Here is a 17,830-nt window from a genome sequence, read left to right on the forward strand (position 1 = left end):
TCACCATAGTTTAACGGGTTGATATTATATATTATTTTGTCATATTTTGATATATATGCACACATGTATATACACATGCACACACATCTGTTGCCCTTTGACGTTTCCTTAGTCTTTCTTAGTGAGGAACAAGTAAAAAGACTAAGATTAGAAAACTAATATGTTCCTAATTTTTTTTTTTTAAAACAGGGTTAGATTGTCCTATTAAAGCCACTTAATGTGGTCAAATTATATGTTGTTGAGAAATAATATTTATAATAAATTATATTTAACCTTTAATTATAATACTCCTACCTATAAATCTGAAGAGGGAATATAATAATTTTTAAGAGCAGTAGTATTTAGATAAAATTTGTATCTGTAGTTAGGCATGTTCAAAAATACTTTGATTATGCTGTAATTATACCTTTCGAGAAAAATTAAGTACTGTGAAGTCTACATATGGAAATTATAGTCAAAGTTGGTAAATCTATTTGCAACTTTCTGTTGAAGAGTAGTTATTAAAACAGTATCTAGAAGATTGCTGTGTGATGAATTTGTATTAAGTGATTGTTTAGAAAATCACTAATTTATAAACCATTGGTATGGCAGAAAATAACAGTAGTTATCATTAAAAAAATAGAGCTACTGGTAGTAGCATATGAATGTCTTGTTACATAATCAACATTTCTTTACTTAGCAGAGCCAGACACATAATTTGATCAAAGACGTGGAAAAGGAGGCTAGCTAAACTTTTATTGTGGCGAGTTTTTTGTAGCTATATGACAAAAGTGGATAGAGTCAGACTCCAAGCCACGAGTTACAAGTATCTGAGTTCAAATCTAGCCTCAGTAGTTGTATGACTCTGAGCTAGCCATTTAACCTGGATGCCTCAGTTTCCTCAGCTGTAAAATGGGATTAGTAATAGCACTTAGTGCCTAAGGCTGTTGTGAAGATCAAATGAGGTAATATTTACAATGTGCTTAGTTAGTACAATGTCTGGCATATAGATAGTATAGAAGTGCTTATTTCCTCCTCTTTTCAAGTCAAGTTAACAGACATTTATTAAGGACCTGCTGTGTCCCAGGAACTGTGCTGTGTACTGGGGATTCAAAGAAATACAAAAACTAACACTAAAGAAAACTAGGAAGGATTTCTTGTATAAGGTGTAATATTAGTTGAGATTTGAAAGCATCAGAAGTCAGGAGGCAGATGGAGGGGAAGTTTCTTTTGCTTATTTCAAAGCTTCTAAACTTGCCAGTAACTGATATCCTTATGTCAACATTAATTTTTTTTTTAAATAAAATACTTTGTGAGGGCAAAAGACAGTCAGTCATGCACCTAGCTCAGTATACAGGATAGAGTGCTTGACTTAGGAAGGCCTGGATTTGAGTCCCATCTAAGCTACTTACTAGCTGGGTACTCTCCTGGACAATTATAATAATGAGAGCCAAGGTTTATATAGTGCTTACTCTATGACAGGCACTGTGCCGAGCACTTTACAATTGTTATCTCATTATATACTGGGAACAACCTTGGGAAGTAGGAGTTATCACCCCTGTTTTACAGATGAGGAAATTGAGGTCATACAGCTAATAGGCATTTGAGGCAAGATATGAACTCAGGTGTTCCAGATCCAAAACTATTCATTGCATCAATTCATTTGTTTGTTAAATGAAAGGTTGAACTTGATCTCTAAGGTCCTTTTTAGCTCTAAATCACATTATGATACTGTGAATCAGGCCTAAACTATGCTAGTCCAACAACTCAATTTTGAGGTTTAAAATTCAGTAAGCCACTATGGATCTTTACTTAATAGGAGATTAAAGAATCAGTTTAAAAGTGTAAGGTTAAAGTATCATTCAGTCCCTCCTTCCCAGTATACAATGAGATCATAAGATAATAGAGCTAGAGGAGACCTTCAAGGTCATAGGGTCCAATCCTCTCATTTTGCAAATGAGTAAATTGAAGCCCAGAGAGATTATATGTGAAACTAGGTCACATAGTTACTGAATTTCAGAGATGGTGGGATTTGAACCCAATTATGAACTGAAAGTCCAGTATTCTTAACCCACTCTGCCTCCATCAAGGTAGAAAGAGCTTAGGTGATTCTCTTAGCTCTTAAGCACTTTCTTAAGACTAAGTCTAGAAGTATAACTACTAGGGATAGAAACCTCCATCCTAGAGGGCCACCCTAGTTCATGTGCCAGATGGACAGCTAGGCAGATAGAAAAGAATGCCAACAATCATTCATTTGCGAATACAAAAAAAGGCAAAACAAGCACAACTGTTCTAAAGGAATATGCATTCTCAAGGAGGAGGGAAGAAACAATATTCATACAAGATATATACAAAATAGAAGACTGTATCCCAGAGGGAAAGGCAGAAGTGAGGCCTGAGGAAAAGCTGGGAAAGGAAAGACTCCTGTACAACTGTAGAAGATGAGATTGAGTTGAGACTTGGAAAAAAGTAGGGAAGCTAAGTGGCAAAGGTGAGAGGGGCAAAGCACTCCCAGTAGAGGGGATAGTAAGTGGGATGACATTGAGTGAAATGTAGTATGCAGAGAACACGATTTAGGCTGATGAAGCTAGATTGTAGAGTTCTAAGATAAAAGTATAATGGAGGAAGATTGGAAGGAGTCAGCTTGTGAAGGAATTTTAATGTTCAAAGAAAGGACTTTACATTTGATAAGGTCAAAGGGAGAGACTGGACTTTGCTGAGCTGTGAGGTAATGTGAATAGGGCAAAGATTTAGTTGAATTTGAGGTTCAGTTAGAATAGAGACTTAAGCCAGTTGTTAAAAGCTGTTGTAAACAGTGATGAACTAGGTTTGTGTTGTGTGAGTGAAGAGGAGACATACATACAAGAAATGTCAAAAAGGTAGAAATGACTAGATTTGGCAACAAGTGATACATGTGAGATGAATTCAAGTGAAGAATCAAGGATTACAGTCTGGGTTTGTGGTAATGCCCTTGATAGTAATATGGAAGTTTGGAAGAGGAAAAGATTTCCAATGGGAAAAATGAGTTCTGTTTGAGATGTGTTGAGTTTGAGATGTCCAGGGCCATTGGATTTGGCAATTAAGCAGTTTCAGTGGAATGGTACAGTCAGAAGTTGTATTGTAAGGAGTTACAAAGAATGAGAGTTGAGCAAGTGGAGCCACCCATTATAAATCTTTTCCCCACTCCCCCAAGAAACATGGCTACAAAGAGTGGAGGGTTTTTGTTTTTGTTTTGTTTTGCTCTTTTAAGATGAGGAAATATGAGACTATTCATAGGCAAGAGGGAAAAAGCTAATTGATAGGGAGAGAATAAAAACGATTGATGACTAATAACCATCCTAACTTAAACTCAGTGCAGTATCAGATCTATATTCTAAATCATATCAAATAACAGGCATGCCTAGACAGACTCAATTAGTAATTATTATTTCATCCTTTTTTAAAAATATATTTTCTAAATAGCAGTACCATACTTACTCTCTTCTCTTTATCACATACTTACATCATACATTATTTGTGGGACTGTGGACTAATCAGTCAGCTCTCTGAGATAAGTTGAATGAGCTCTACACAAGTGACCTCTTGTGTATATGCCTCTGAAATGCTTTCCAAATCTAAATTTGTCCTACTATATGATCTCTGTTTGTGCCAGGGAACTGTGTTAAAATGTGATCTGTCCACCCTCTTTGTATAAAGCCCAGGGGTGAATCAGTAGCATTGAATTTGCCTAAGAGCTATGTGAATAAATCTAATGATTAATAGCATCAAAAAAGAAAATGCTAGAATAATAGTTATTATTTACATTGGTTAAAAGTGAATTAAGCAACAAACCACATAATATTGTAGTGTTTAAGCTCCCTACAAATATTAGACTTAAATCTGCCACAGGTGACATTTATGGTATCTTGAATGATTTTCTTGATGCAATCTAGGAGTCATAAATCTATCATAGTCCTGGAACAGCCAGTCTCCCCCTATTGGAATGATGCCTTCTGTACCAGGAATAGCCAACCCCGAGTAGCCAAATTCTATGAGGATAGAATAAGGAAGTATTTTATTATATTGTCTGGTTTCTACTAGACTTATTGATAGGAAGTAATTATAGAAGATTGTGGAAGTTTTGGAATCAGGAAGGAAGGAAAGAAACATTTATTAAGTGCCTATTAGGTGCTTTATGAATATCATTTTGTCACAACCACCTTGGAAAGTTGGTGCTGTTATTGTCATTATACAGTTGAGGAAATTGGGTAGACAGAGGTTGTGACATGCCCAGGGTCACACGGTAAGTGTCTAAAACTGGATTTAGTTTCCTGACTCCAGGCTTAGAGTGCTATTTCTACTAAGCCATCTAGACTCTTCCTGTCAGCTGATCCTAGACTCATATCTCACCTAAGATTCTCATTAGCTGTGACTAGTGGGCAAGCCTTTTAACCTATCAGTATCCTCACTTTCTTCATCTGTAAAATGAGATGTACTACTTCTGTTATTGACAATTTTTTTTTGCATTATTTAAATGTAAACTATTATAACTTAGTAGCAGCTAAAAGCAATTGACATTTAACAGTCCAAAATTAGAGGTGTGTTTTAAGGACGACATCAGCTTCTAAAAGACTAGAGTAAGCCTGCTACATTGTAATTGCAGACCAACTAGCATCCGTTACCTTTAGGCAATTGGACAAAAGAGTAGGATCTTATGTGGTTTGTTTTAGTATCATATAATTACCAATACTATGAGAAACCCAGTCTTCTCTTCCCCTTTCCCCCTTTGGTCTTTAATCATTTACTTGACTCACGTAAAAAGTGTGACTGCTTATTAAATAAACATACCAGAACCTGTATATCCAAATGACTGTTGGCCTTCGAAGTAGTCGCTTGGGAAGGCAGTGTTTTTTTCCATTGTTGTTGCTCAGAATGTTTGGAACATCTCCTTTTTAAAAGAATTATGTTCTTTTTATTTTTTTATTATAATGATTTCAGGATTTTCCTCCTTTCCTCATAGTTGTCTGAATATGTATCTACATCTTTCTTTTCCTGAACTGAACCCTTCCTTGTCACAAAGAAAAAAAAGTGAACAAAAACACCTGATAGAATTACTGTGTCTGACAGTGTATTCAACATTAGACCTTCTTCCACTAACCTATTCCCAGGAGGGAGGTCTATTTCACTATTTATTCTCCTGGACTATTAATGGTTTTTCAGTTACTTAGAATCTGTCTTTCTTTTAGTGATTTTAAAATTTACATTGTAGTAGAAAGAGCCTTCAAACAGGTAAGAAAACTTCAGATTTTTAATACAACTTTTTTGTATTTTGATGTGCCTTGCACTTTTTGAGAGGAAATTATGTCTAAGAAAATTTCTTTACATTTGTCTTTTGTCTATTACAATCGAGTAGGGAGAAAGTTTGGGTGGATTTTTTTAAAAAGTTGTCTAACCAAAAGGAAATGAGCTGCTGTTGATAATAGTTCAGATTACCATGGGTTCAAATAGAGAATTTCCTATTTAACTCCATGAATGTTGCATCATTTCCTTTTAGTCATTTATGGATAAATGCCAGTACATTTAAAATTGAGTATTTGTTCAGTAGCTGAGAAGGAAACACATACTGTATACTTGATGTACTTTTAGCTAACTTATTAAATGTCTTATCTAAGTTTTGTGATTTTTATAGCGAAGCAAAGAACTAAATATGAGATGAAAAAGTGAAATTCATTTCTTTTTGGCCAGTTAATCCTTCAATATAAGTTGCTTATCTTAGCCTTTAAATATGTGGTGTTTCTTGACTGTAGCAGCTTCTGCATTGCAAGTTAATCTTTGTTATTTGGTTAAGTGATTTTTAGTTACTTATTTATGTTTTATGTAACAAGTTCAAGTGCTTTCTTGCTACTTGGGAGCTAAAATTCTGTAACTTGAGTATAGTTGGTCATGTGGAAAACCTACAATTTGAAGACTTCAGACTTGATAAATTACTGATTTCAGTAACTTTTCAAAATGTTAGTGATTAAAAGTATAATTTGTGCAGAACTGAAACTAATTTTTGGCATTGCAAATATTTGTTGATAAGTTGGCCATTTTTTGCCTTAAAATGTATTTAAAATGAAAGTATTAAATAAAGTTTACCCTTTAGAATTCCTTGCTCTTTTGTTCCATGTAAGTGTAAACATTCTTTAAATATTGTACTTATGTATTTGTAATAAATATTTGCAAATATGCTTATATTCTTCATACTACCATTCCATATATACCCTTGTAATATTCTTAATAACGATAGTTCTGAAAACATTTCTTTTGCCTAAATTGTTCATTTATCTCCTCTATCTCTACCCTACTAATAACAATATATTTCTAAGGGCATTTAAGGTTTCCAGCAGTAATATAATGAGATAAAGGTAGTATTAGTATCATTTCTATTTTATAAATGGTGAAGCTGCAACAGAGAGACATGATTTATGTAAGATTTCAAAGCTAGGATATAAGCATTCAAGTTCTGCTTGAAGTGCTATATCTTTTGGCCTCTTAAGGCTCCTAGGACTGTACCCTACTTGTGTTCTCAAAGCTTGTTCATTTTGTCCTCATTTTGGACCTTACAGTAGTTAGAAGGTGGGACAAAATATTTAACCATCCCAGAGTCCCACAGTCTGTTCTGTGAGTAATTTAAGAATTGGAGAAGCAATTCTGGCTATTTGGGTATAGAATCTGTTCTATTTTAAATTGATTGCTCATTTGTTTTAATGTTCACATGAGGAGTGCAGCATAGTATAATTTTTAAATTAGAATGGGGACTAGGAAGAAGACTTGGCTAGTACTAATATGATATTATTAGGGCAAGTTGTCCAATCAGACTGTGTCATTTTCCTCATTAACTTTTTTTACCTTTTTTACATTGCGTGAAAACCAATTAAGATTTGAAAAGTGCTCTAAGCTGTTAAAAATGAGTCAGAATTGTAAAGTCAACATGAATTTTTAATAGAGCTGCTTTCTAACTAGGTTAGTTTTCATCTTTTCATGCTCAAAACATTTTCCCCTGGTTTCTGTCATTTTTTCTCGATCTTACCATTTCTTTGGCCATTTTTACTTTGGTTTTTGTATTTGCTGAATTGACTATGTTGAGTTTTTTTCTGCACACCAGCCCACTGTTTCAAGATTTTTGTATATGGCATTCCCAATTGCAACTACCTAAGGGGAGGGACTTGTTAGCCCGGTAAAGAAGTATAACTGTCATTCTGACTGGAAGCTCTTTGTAATTAATCTCATTTGATGATTCAGTCTTTTTGAGATCCCTTTAGTGTAGTGTAGTGCTTTTGTACTGCTTACCTGAAACCTTTGTAAAGCAGTCCCATATGTGGACCCTTGCTACAAGTTGTCTCTTAGATATCATTTATTCAACAATCATTAAGCACCCACGATGTCTGGGACAGCAGGAATACAAAGAAAAAAATGAGTTCTTTAATTTTTTTTGAAAAGTTTACATTCGACCAGGGTAAATAATATGGATACAAATAAATGGAATATAAGGAAAATAGAGGAAAGGTACACTGTCAATTGAGGATTAGAGGTTTCACAAGAGAAGATGATACCTGAACTAAACCTTGAAGGAGAACAAAAATTTTGAGAGGTAAAAGTGAGGGAGTTCATGGAAGTTCAGTATCAAATTTAAAGACTGGCTAGTAGTCTAATATAATTAAAATGTATAATTTGTGAATGGGGAGTAGTATGAACAAAGCCAGAAAAATAAATAGAAGCTGGGTTGATGGCCCTAATCCAGATTAAGCTTGCCTCTGGGATAAAATACATTGTATAGCCTCCTGACATTTTTAAACTGGAGAGTAGCATGGTCAGATCTGTGCTTTAGGATGATCATTTTGTTAGCTATGTGAAGGGAGGATTGAATAGGAGGTAGAAAGAGACCATAAGGAGAGGCTTTTATAGTAGTTCAAGTAAGAATGAAGAGAGCTTCAGTTTGAGTGTTGATTTTCTAAGTGGAAAGTTCTATAAGAAATGATGTGGTGGGGGGCAGCTAAGTGGTGCAGTGGATAGAACACCAATCCTGAAGTCAGGAGAACCTGAGTTCATATCTATTCTCAGACACTTAACACTTCCTAGCTGTGTGAACCTGGGCAAGTCACTTAATCCCAATTGCCTCAGTGAAAAAAAAAAAAAAAAGAAATGATGTGGTGATAGAAGATGAAAAGTTTAGCTATATTTGGATATAGTAATGAAAGAGAGGAAGAATCTAGATAACTCCAAGGTTATAAATCTGGGTGATTGGAAGAATGATGATAACTACAATAGAAATAGATGCTAAAACTCCAGGAAGCTTAGGGAAAAGTAGACCATTCTTTAATATGGTTGGTTGATAGTTTCCAACTAAATCAAAAAATTAGTATTCTGAGCATTTCTAGTAAGTTCAGGGACAGAGTAAAGATGTCCATTGTCACCACTGTTATTTGATATAGTTCTACAATATTGGTTATAAGAATAAAATAAGAAAATGAAATTGAAGACTAACTATAGGTAAAGAAGCAGAATGACAACTTGCAGATGATATGATTGATGTAGAGATTTCCTACAGAAGTTCAACTAAAAAATTAATAGAAATAATAACTTCAGGAAAGTAATAGGTTATAAAATAAGCCCACAGAATTACTATTTTGTACATATAAACAAACAAAAACTAAGGAATATAGGATAAAAGAAATTCCATTTAAAATTACTGTAGACTATATATAAAATATCTGGTAATCTACTTATATGAGTACAAACTACAAAACATTCAACATCAGTTTTTTTAGCTTAGCATTTGTGAATTTGTTTTTAAAAATAGTTTTAAAAGCTATATTTCAGTATGATTTTTTTATCCTCTTTGTAATCCTTTTTTTGTATTTGTATTTTGTATATTTAAAAAACATTTAGGAGACTGTAGGTTTCATCAGTGACCAAACATAATATAAAAAAGTTTTTGTTTTGTTTTAAACTCTATAATAATGGATTAAAAAAAAAAAACTAATAATGGAAAGGAATTGGTTCATGGTTGGGCTGTGCTTTTTTGAAAAATACTACTTTAATTTACCATTCCAGTGGTTTACTTTATAAAACTGAAGGAAATTATTACAAAATTCATCTAAAAGAATAAAAAGCTGAGCATATCAAGGGAAATGAAAAAAAAAGTGGGGAATAAAGGAACCCTATAAGTATCAGATTTCAGACAATGTAATAATTATAAAAAAACAAACCAACATTTTTCCCTGTTAGCTAAAATGATAGAAAGCTTGATCTGTACAAGAGTTTATATTTTGAAATCCAGAAGCAAACGAGCACAGTAGTGTGAAGTTCAGTATGGATATAAGGACACAAATTGATGATATGAAGACTCAATATTTGACAAAAATTGCTTCATATTACTCAGGGTAGTGCTTACTTTTTGTTTGATCTGCATGTACAAATTCCAGATTTTAAATATGATGACTGTTATAAGTGTATATTTTGTAAAAATTAAAAAAAAAATTGCTTCAGGTCATGTTCCTTTTCTCCCCAATTTACTTGTGGTAGCCAATTTAAATGCCTTCATTTGTTTTAGAAATACTGAAATGTATTATTAGCCATTATATAATTCAGTCTAAATAATAGACTGTTTCTGTCAGTATTTTCACCTTTTCACAGTTACTGATTTGCCAAATCATTCTTTTTTTTTTTTTTTTTTTTTTTTTTTTGGTGAGAGGTTGCTCCCTTTGGGAATGATTCATATTAAAACTATGATGTGATGAATGTGATGAAGGTAGAGACTGTCTTTTATTAAAATTTTCCCCAGAAATATTTTTGGGGAGATTGTAATGTTTAAAAATAAGAAAAAGATGCCCCATATTTCTGTTTTAACTTACCCTTTTTAGAGGTAAAACCAAAGAACTAGAGAATTTTGTATCTCTCTTAATTTATATTTGCTCACAATTGTTATCATAGAAATAATTTTTTCTTTCTTTCTTTTTTCTTTTTTTTTTTTTGGTGTGTGTGTGTGAGGCAATTGGGTTTCAGTGATTTGCCCAGTCATACAGCTAATAAGTATTAAGTTTCTGAAACTGGATTTGAACTCAGATTCTCCTGTCTTCAGGGCCAATCCTCTTACCTACTGTGCCATCTAGCTGCCCTTATAGGAAATGATTAACAAAAGTTTCTTTAAATCTAATATAAACACTTTTGTTAAAGGGAAGAATGTATTATCTTAAGGGAGCTTAGATAGTATTAGGATTTTTCATATTCAGAATTGTCTTAGAATTGTAAAGTCTGGTTATGCTCTCATGGATAAAAGCTGCATTCATAATTGTCACAGTAACTTGTTTGGTTTGAATTCAAGATAAAAGTAACTTGAATATGTTTTTGTCCTAGTAGGCCAAGATGATGCTGATATTATTGTTATCTTTTTGTTGATTGTGGTGTCACTCTTTCATGTTTGATACAAAGAAAACTTTTTCCTTTTTAGTGGTTAATAGTGCCACTATTTGAAAGGCTTGTTTGGAGAACTGTAATCTGGTGCTTTTACTCCAAAGGAATCATTCTGTGATGGATTATTGTTTATTGAATTTAATCTTTCTCTTGCCATTTTTCACAGAGCTTTACAGTTATTCAGTATTATGTTTCAATTGTCTTAATAGTCTTTCTAAGCCTATCTTGCTCATGATTAACCTGCTTCAATCTCCTGATAACATTTTGGGTGTTTGACTTTTGTTGATTCTGTATTATGACTTTTATTGTCACAAAAGCATACAAATACAGGATCAGTAACATACCTGTGGGCTTATTATTGTACATTTGTGTGGAAAAAAATTTTTGATTTGGAACACTAGGCTATTCAAATCGATTTTTGATTAGATTCATGTTAGTATAATCAAAGTTGAAAGAGACAAAGTACAGCAAAACAAATATCAAGCATAGTTAAAGGGACAGAATTTTTATACACTTTTAGGTTCAGAGAGTATAAAAATCATTTTTAAAATGTACTTTATATAAGCAATTTTAAATGTGGGAAAAAGAATACTTCTCCTAGAAATTATGTTTAATGATGTGATTCAGGAAACATTATTTTTTTTCCCCTTTATTTTTTAGATGTTTCTTACGGTGTACCTTAGCAACAATGAACAGCACTTCACAGAAGTTCCAGTTACACCAGAAACAACATGCAGAGATGTAGTAGAGCTTTGTAAGGAACCTGGAGAAAGTGACTGCCATTTGGCTGAAGTCTGGAGTGGTTCAGGTAATCTAATTTTGTGGCTGTATCATCCACCATCCTTTATTATTTTTGGTATACTGTAAGATTTTGTTTAAAAAGCACTCATATTTATCCTCAAGAAGATTTGTAAGAAAGATTAGAGTCAGGTGATGTCATTTCTAGTCCTAGTTCTGCCAATTGACAGACTAATGTGAATTGTTCTTCAAATAAAGTTCACATATCATCTAATAAACATTTTTGAAGCAACATAATCTTAAATCTTTAAAAGTATACTTCTTTATGTTCAGGTTAAATTTTGATCTTTTAAATATGAGCTTTCAAAATTCAATGTCTGAGGGCTTGTTAGAAACTTTCTCCACCTTTTTTCATGTCTTTAAATAATACTAGGGAGATATTTACATTGTTGGTAAATTAAGTATTTGGCTCAATTGGGAGGTTTGAGAAAGAATGAAAAGGTTTGGAAAAGTCATTTGGTGAGTAAAGATTCATTAATTAGAAAGGTATTAAAAAGAATGGTTTACTCCAATGAGAGCCCACTTGAGATTATATAAAATACAGTTTTGTAGTGAACCTATTCAGCTCAATTTCATCATCCCCTCCCTCCCCAGTTTTCATTTAGTATTAGTATATAAAAATAGGAGTAAAGGCAACTGATGGGGGAAATGATTCAAGGCTGAGACTTAGCTGGGAGAGATGTTCTGATCAAACTGGACAGTCTGCTCTTCTCCCATGTGTGATTCTCTGTCTTCCTTTTCCTTGCCTTTGCCTTTCTCATCTCTGCCTAATAGTGAATTACTTCTATGACACAAATATGGTTTGATACATAAACTAATTAGAGCTAAAACTGAACAAGAAAACTATTATCAGTAATAAATATTGATGCAAAATTTTTAGATAAAATACGAGCAAGGAGATGACAGCAACATATCTATACACTATGACCAGACCACTATAAGGAAAACTACAAACATAATTGACCATATTAATAATAAAAACATATAAATAATAATTATAGAAATATAGCTTTATTTAATATGATTAAATAATGTCTATTTAAAACTAAGGTCCAGCATTGTCCAATAAATAAGATCAGGGGAAAAGCAAGAATGCCCACTGTCACCTGTACTATTGAGTATAGTACTAGAAATGCTGTCTATAACAAGAAGACTAGAGAAAGAAATTGAGAAAATAAGCATAGGCAAATATATTATACATTATCATATTTTACAAATGATATGATGTTACTTAGATAATTTTAGAGAGTCACCTAAAAAATTAATTGAAACAATTAGCAATTTTAGCAAAGTTTAGGCTATAAAATAAAACCATACAAATCATTAGCATCATTATATTACTGCCATTAAAATCTATCAGGAAAAGATAGAAAAAAGAAATTCCATTTAGAATAACTATGAATAGTATAAAAATCTTGGGAGTCTGCCTGTTAAGACACACATAGAAAATATGTGTATGCAATTACAAACCTTTTTTTTAACCTAAATCAAGGCAGATTTAAATAATTGAAGAAATACTAATTTTTAATAATTATTAGGCTGTGCCAGTATAGTTAAAAATGGTAGTACTATGTAAGTTAATTTACTTACTCTATGTCACAGCAATGAAACTACCAAAGTGTTTCTTTATTAAGCTAGAAAAAAGTAATGATAAAATTATTCTGGAGCAACAAAAGGTCAAGAAAGTAATTAATAAAAAATAGTAAGGAAGGAACTGTAACAGTACCAGATATCAAACAATATTATAATACCCTTAAGGCAGGTAGGTGCACATTGGATAGAGCACTGGGCCTGGAAGAAGGAAAACCAGCATTCAGATGTAGCTTTCCACAATTGTTACTGATTGTGTGACTCTAGACAAGGTACTTAACCTTTATTTTCCTCAATTTTCTCATCTGTAAAAAGAGTATAATAAGAACACCTTCCTTCCAGGGTTGTTGTGAGAATCAAATAAAGTATTATTTGTAAAGTACTTAGCAAAATGCCTGGTCCAGAGTAGGTGCTATATAAATTCTTGCTGTTATTATTATTATTATTGTTAAAACATTTTGGTACTGGTTAGAAAATTGAGTGGATCAATGGAATAGTATCTAATGTGAGAATTAGTTTTCCCTGATTGTATAGTCATATAATTTACATATTTGTAATTGATTTTGTTTTTCTTGCTTTTTCATTGGGGGTAGTGATAAGTAGATGGGAGAAAATTCAGATATGAAAACAAAATTAAGTTTAAAAATTTTTTAGTAATTAAGAAAGTGTAGTGGAATGCCTAACTGGGGACTGGGGTTTGGTTGATGACCTATAGGGCTTCAGAATCACAGAAACACAGAATCTGGTGCAAGTTTGTTAATTATTAAATGAGAAATTTAAAGATATTTTCTAAGTCAGTGGTATTATGATCTAAGGGTAGAGTTCTTTCAGAGGCTTGGCAAGGTTAGGTAAGGGGACGAGAACTTGGTGCCGATGGAGTGGTGATACTCCTCTTCCAGGTAAGAGATTTAGCTAGAAACTTGATGAAATAGAGTTCTCTCTTCACACCTCAGCACCTAAATGCCAGTAAAATAGAATGGAATGGAGCTTCTCCCCTTCCCACAGGAGTTAGAGAGCAGGCAAAAGAAGTAGGGGAGATATAATAGTAAAGTATTTGCCTCTCCTTTACAAAGATGGAAATCAGACAAGAAATAGATACCTTTCAAGAGATGGAAAGTGCCCCATCTCTCTTTTAGAGGTTAGAGATCAACAAGAAGATACAAATTGAGTCTAGATAATGAAGAACTTTGAATACCTAACAGCAATTTTTATTTGATCTTAGAGGTAATAAGAGCCACTAGAGTTGATTTAGAGAAGTGACATGATTGAACTTTAGAAAAATTTCGTTGGCATCTGTATAGAGGATAGACTGGAATGGGTAGAGACTTGAGGCAGGAAGATTGATTAAAGGATTGTTGATTGTAGCAGTCAGGAAAGAGGTGATGGTCCAGTCTAAGATAGTGGCTCTGTGAATGGAGAGAAAGAAACACATAAGAAATATGGGATTAGAAACTTCAAGATTTGGCAATTGATTAGATATACAGTGGCAGAGAGAGTGAGGAGTTGGGGATGAAATAGGTTTAGAACCTTAGAAGGTTCTAATTGTGAGATTCTGTGTTTATTTTCTTATCTCAAGATCTTATAGATTTCCTATTCTAGAATTTTGTATATGTGAAACATGAATAGTGAATTGTCTTTTCATTTTTTTGCATGTTTGTACATGTAACATCTTTTTTCATCTCCCCCCCACCTTTTTTTTCCTTTTTCTTTTTCTTTTAAGAGCGTCCAATTGCTGATAATGAAAGGATGTTTGATGTTCTACAGCGGCTTGGAGCCCAGAAAAATGAAGTTCGTTTTTTTCTTCGCCACGAACACCCTCCTAGCAGGGATATGGGTAAGTGATTTATTATAAATCATAGCTTGAAAAAAAAAATCTACATCTGATAATTGGAGGAAGAAATAGCTGTAGTTTGATTTTTAATCTTCTGGGATTAATGTTAAGTTGAGTGTCTTAAGAGAAGACTTTACCTGGTTCATATATTTTTGTTTGTAGATCCTGAAATGTTGGAAGATTTTACTATGGATATTTGTAGGTAGAGTTAATTTAAGATCAAATATGTTTTATATTATAATAGAGAAGTTGTAAAACTATAATTTATTGAGTAAAACAGGCAATTTACCTGCATTAATACTTGTTTGGAAAGACAACTTAAATTTTGCTGTTGCTGAAAATATAATTAGTATATATAGTCAAGTGATACTTTGAAGTAAGTACTTGCTAGAAATTTAATACACTTATAGATACAAATATGAATGGTAAAAATAGTTTTATTTGATAAATATTTAGCTTTTTAAATATATATTAACTTATATTAGTTTTTAAATGGTTCATTTTTATTAATTTTTAAGGTAAAATTTTATTAGTTTTTGAAAAATACATGCATTTTCACCTGATATCTATGCCAGGAAACTTTAATGTAATACCTGAGAAATATTTGTTTCATCTTTTTAAATTACTGCATGGATCTTCTGATGAATGAATTGGAGTTTGCAAGTTAGTTGTCCAGATCAAATATCTTCTTTCACCAGATCCTATGTAAATTATTGATTAATCTTTCAGAAGTGCAATATGTAGTTTCAGTGTAGTGGTGTTTAAAAGTATACTGTAATGTGAAAAGCAAAATCTGTAAATAAACTTTTTTCTCAGTAAAAACATCAGGGTCACAAAACACATATAAACTTGAATGAAAAAACAACTTTTCCTTTTCTGTGCAGTTTTTAAAAACTCAGTAGTGTTGAAATTGTTTTACTTTAACTAGGTCCTCCACATTATTGAGATCAAGAATGAATATAAATTGGGATCCAGGCTTCAAAAAAAAAAAAAAGTCTTTCCTATTTAATACTTTTATGTGAACAAGCATATAAAAGATCACAGAATCCCATTGTTGCAAGGGATCTCAGAGATCATCTAGATTAGTGTATCAGGAATTCTCCCTACAAATGGGTAGGTAGTAACTGGGCCTATCACTACACTGGTATAGGAAGTTTATGGTGTGGAAACTCCCTGTATAAGTGCAAGTAAACATCCCCTGTGCAACAAAGAGGATGGCCTAGAACCCTAAGGAGTAAAGAGAGATGCTACAGTCACACTCTATATCTGTTTTTTTTTTTTTTTTTTTTTTTTTAAGGTGAAAATACTATGCTTCCATCCACATTCAGTCCCCATAATTCTCTCTCTGGGTGTGATTGGCCTTTTCCATCCCAAAGTCTATTGTGCTTGCCTTGAATCACTGCATTGCTTTAAAAGAGCCAAGTCCATCACAATTGCATCTGTTTTAGAGGCAGGACTTGAACTGTGGCTTGCCACAGGAGCTTATTGAACTTAAAGACTTCTAGAGATGGGCATCCTGCTACCTTCCAAGATAGCCCATTCCATTTTCAAATAGTCCTAATTATTAGGAAGCTTTCTTTATGTTAAACTATAACCTCTTGGCAATTTGTGAAATCATGAGTAGAAAAGGATATTAAATATTGTTGAGTATAATCAATTTTTTTCTGATAGAGCTCTTAATGAGTAGCTCAGTAAACAAGAGTATCAAAACCCAGAAATTTTAAGGTAAAAATTTGTCCTTAATCAAAAGAGTATGTATGTATATATTATGCTTCTGTTGTATAACAAGAACTAAGGCATTGTTTCTCTGTTATAGTATAGATTTGTTTCTTCTTTAGAGATGCATCATTAGTTTTCCAAGTTAATATTTTTTTTCTTTACTTTTTTCTCCCATTAGCCCAGCACTATCACATATTGTTTCAAATCATTTGTTTGCTATGAATCAAATTATGGTGACTTATTCCAAGTGCTATTAGAAAATGTTATTATGTAAAATATATTCACTTGAAAGTAGGAGTGATAGAAATGCATGAATTCACTTATGACATTTCAATCATTTAGTTTTAATATATAGCTTTGAATTTTGTGTTTAGTAAGTGGACCAAGGATTCAGGATCCTATCTCAAAAAGGAATGGGGTTAAAGTTCCTGGTGATCGAAGAATTGAGAATGGTGTAAGTATTTATTTAAATGTTTATTGTGATAATAATGGTGTAAACTTTGCAAGTATCACTCTTAGAGAAATTACTTGCCAGGGTTATATATGTGATAAGATTAGAACTGTAGGCATTCTACCTTTTTCTATTCTGTTTCCTACTGCCTCTTCCCTAATATAGGTCCATTTGAATTGATCCCTTAACTCCCCTTTTTTATTTATAATGCTATTAGGAAGAAATATGTGGCGGCCTTTTAACTTTCTTAGTTTAGAAAGTTATATTGAAATAATTATAAAAATAAAAACCATAAGTTTATGGATTCCAGTGTAACAAATCCTGCTTTAATAAGAGGTAGAATGGAATAACAGTTCTGGTCTAACATTTAGTTAGACCTGAATTTGGCTTTCACCTTTGACACTCAATACTGGAGGATCATGGGCAAGTTACTTTACTTCAAAACTCAGTTTCCTCCACTGTAAAATGAAATAATAATAATATACTGTTGTAAGGAAAGTCATATATTTTAAAATGTTTAATAATAAATTTTACATAGTACTTGGTTTTTTAAAACATCTTTAAAAAACTTTTAAAAAATTAGTAGTAATAATAGGAAGAAAAAGAGGGAGTATAGCTTAAAACCAGTATTTCTTGGGTACTTGGAGACTAAAATTATTTGTTGGAATTATATTCCTAATTGAAGACAGGTGGGTGACCATTACTAGATATGGTGTCTTTGCATTTTATGTTGCATTTGAAACAGTACAAAAAATAGTTATAACACAAGCTACAAATATATTAGTTCTAAAATTAATCTACTTTTATGTTATTTGATTTATAGAATTAATTTGTAGCTTATAATTTGAAAATTAATTATTAATCCTGTTGATAAACGTGTGAGTTTCCATCAACATGTCTATTTTATCATAACCAAGTGGTTAAATCATCTTGCTATGGCAAGTTTTCACATGAAATCTTTTAAAACTGTAGGCAAGCTAAAAAGAAGCCATGAGAAAGGAAACTAGATGCTCCTTCTGTAATTAATT

General features: G+C 32.5%; 1 protein-coding gene across 2 annotated transcripts in view; it reads left to right on the forward strand.

Moving 5' to 3' along the window:
* Nucleotides 1–17,830, forward strand: part of TP53BP2 (tumor protein p53 binding protein 2) — a 75,255-nt gene that overhangs the window by 27,826 nt on the left and 29,599 nt on the right. For both annotated transcript variants that reach the window (XM_031967065.1, XM_031967064.1), the window contains exons 2-4: nt 11,074–11,221; nt 14,522–14,635; nt 16,726–16,805. In XM_031967065.1, the coding sequence (XP_031822925.1) occupies nt 11,074–11,221; nt 14,522–14,635; nt 16,726–16,805 (342 nt within the window). The remainder of the gene's footprint in view (nt 1–11,073; nt 11,222–14,521; nt 14,636–16,725; nt 16,806–17,830) is intronic.

The sequence above is a fragment of the Sarcophilus harrisii genome, chromosome 4 (assembly GCF_902635505.1).
Source record: "Sarcophilus harrisii chromosome 4, mSarHar1.11, whole genome shotgun sequence".
Classification (NCBI taxonomy): domain Eukaryota; kingdom Metazoa; phylum Chordata; class Mammalia; order Dasyuromorphia; family Dasyuridae; genus Sarcophilus; species Sarcophilus harrisii.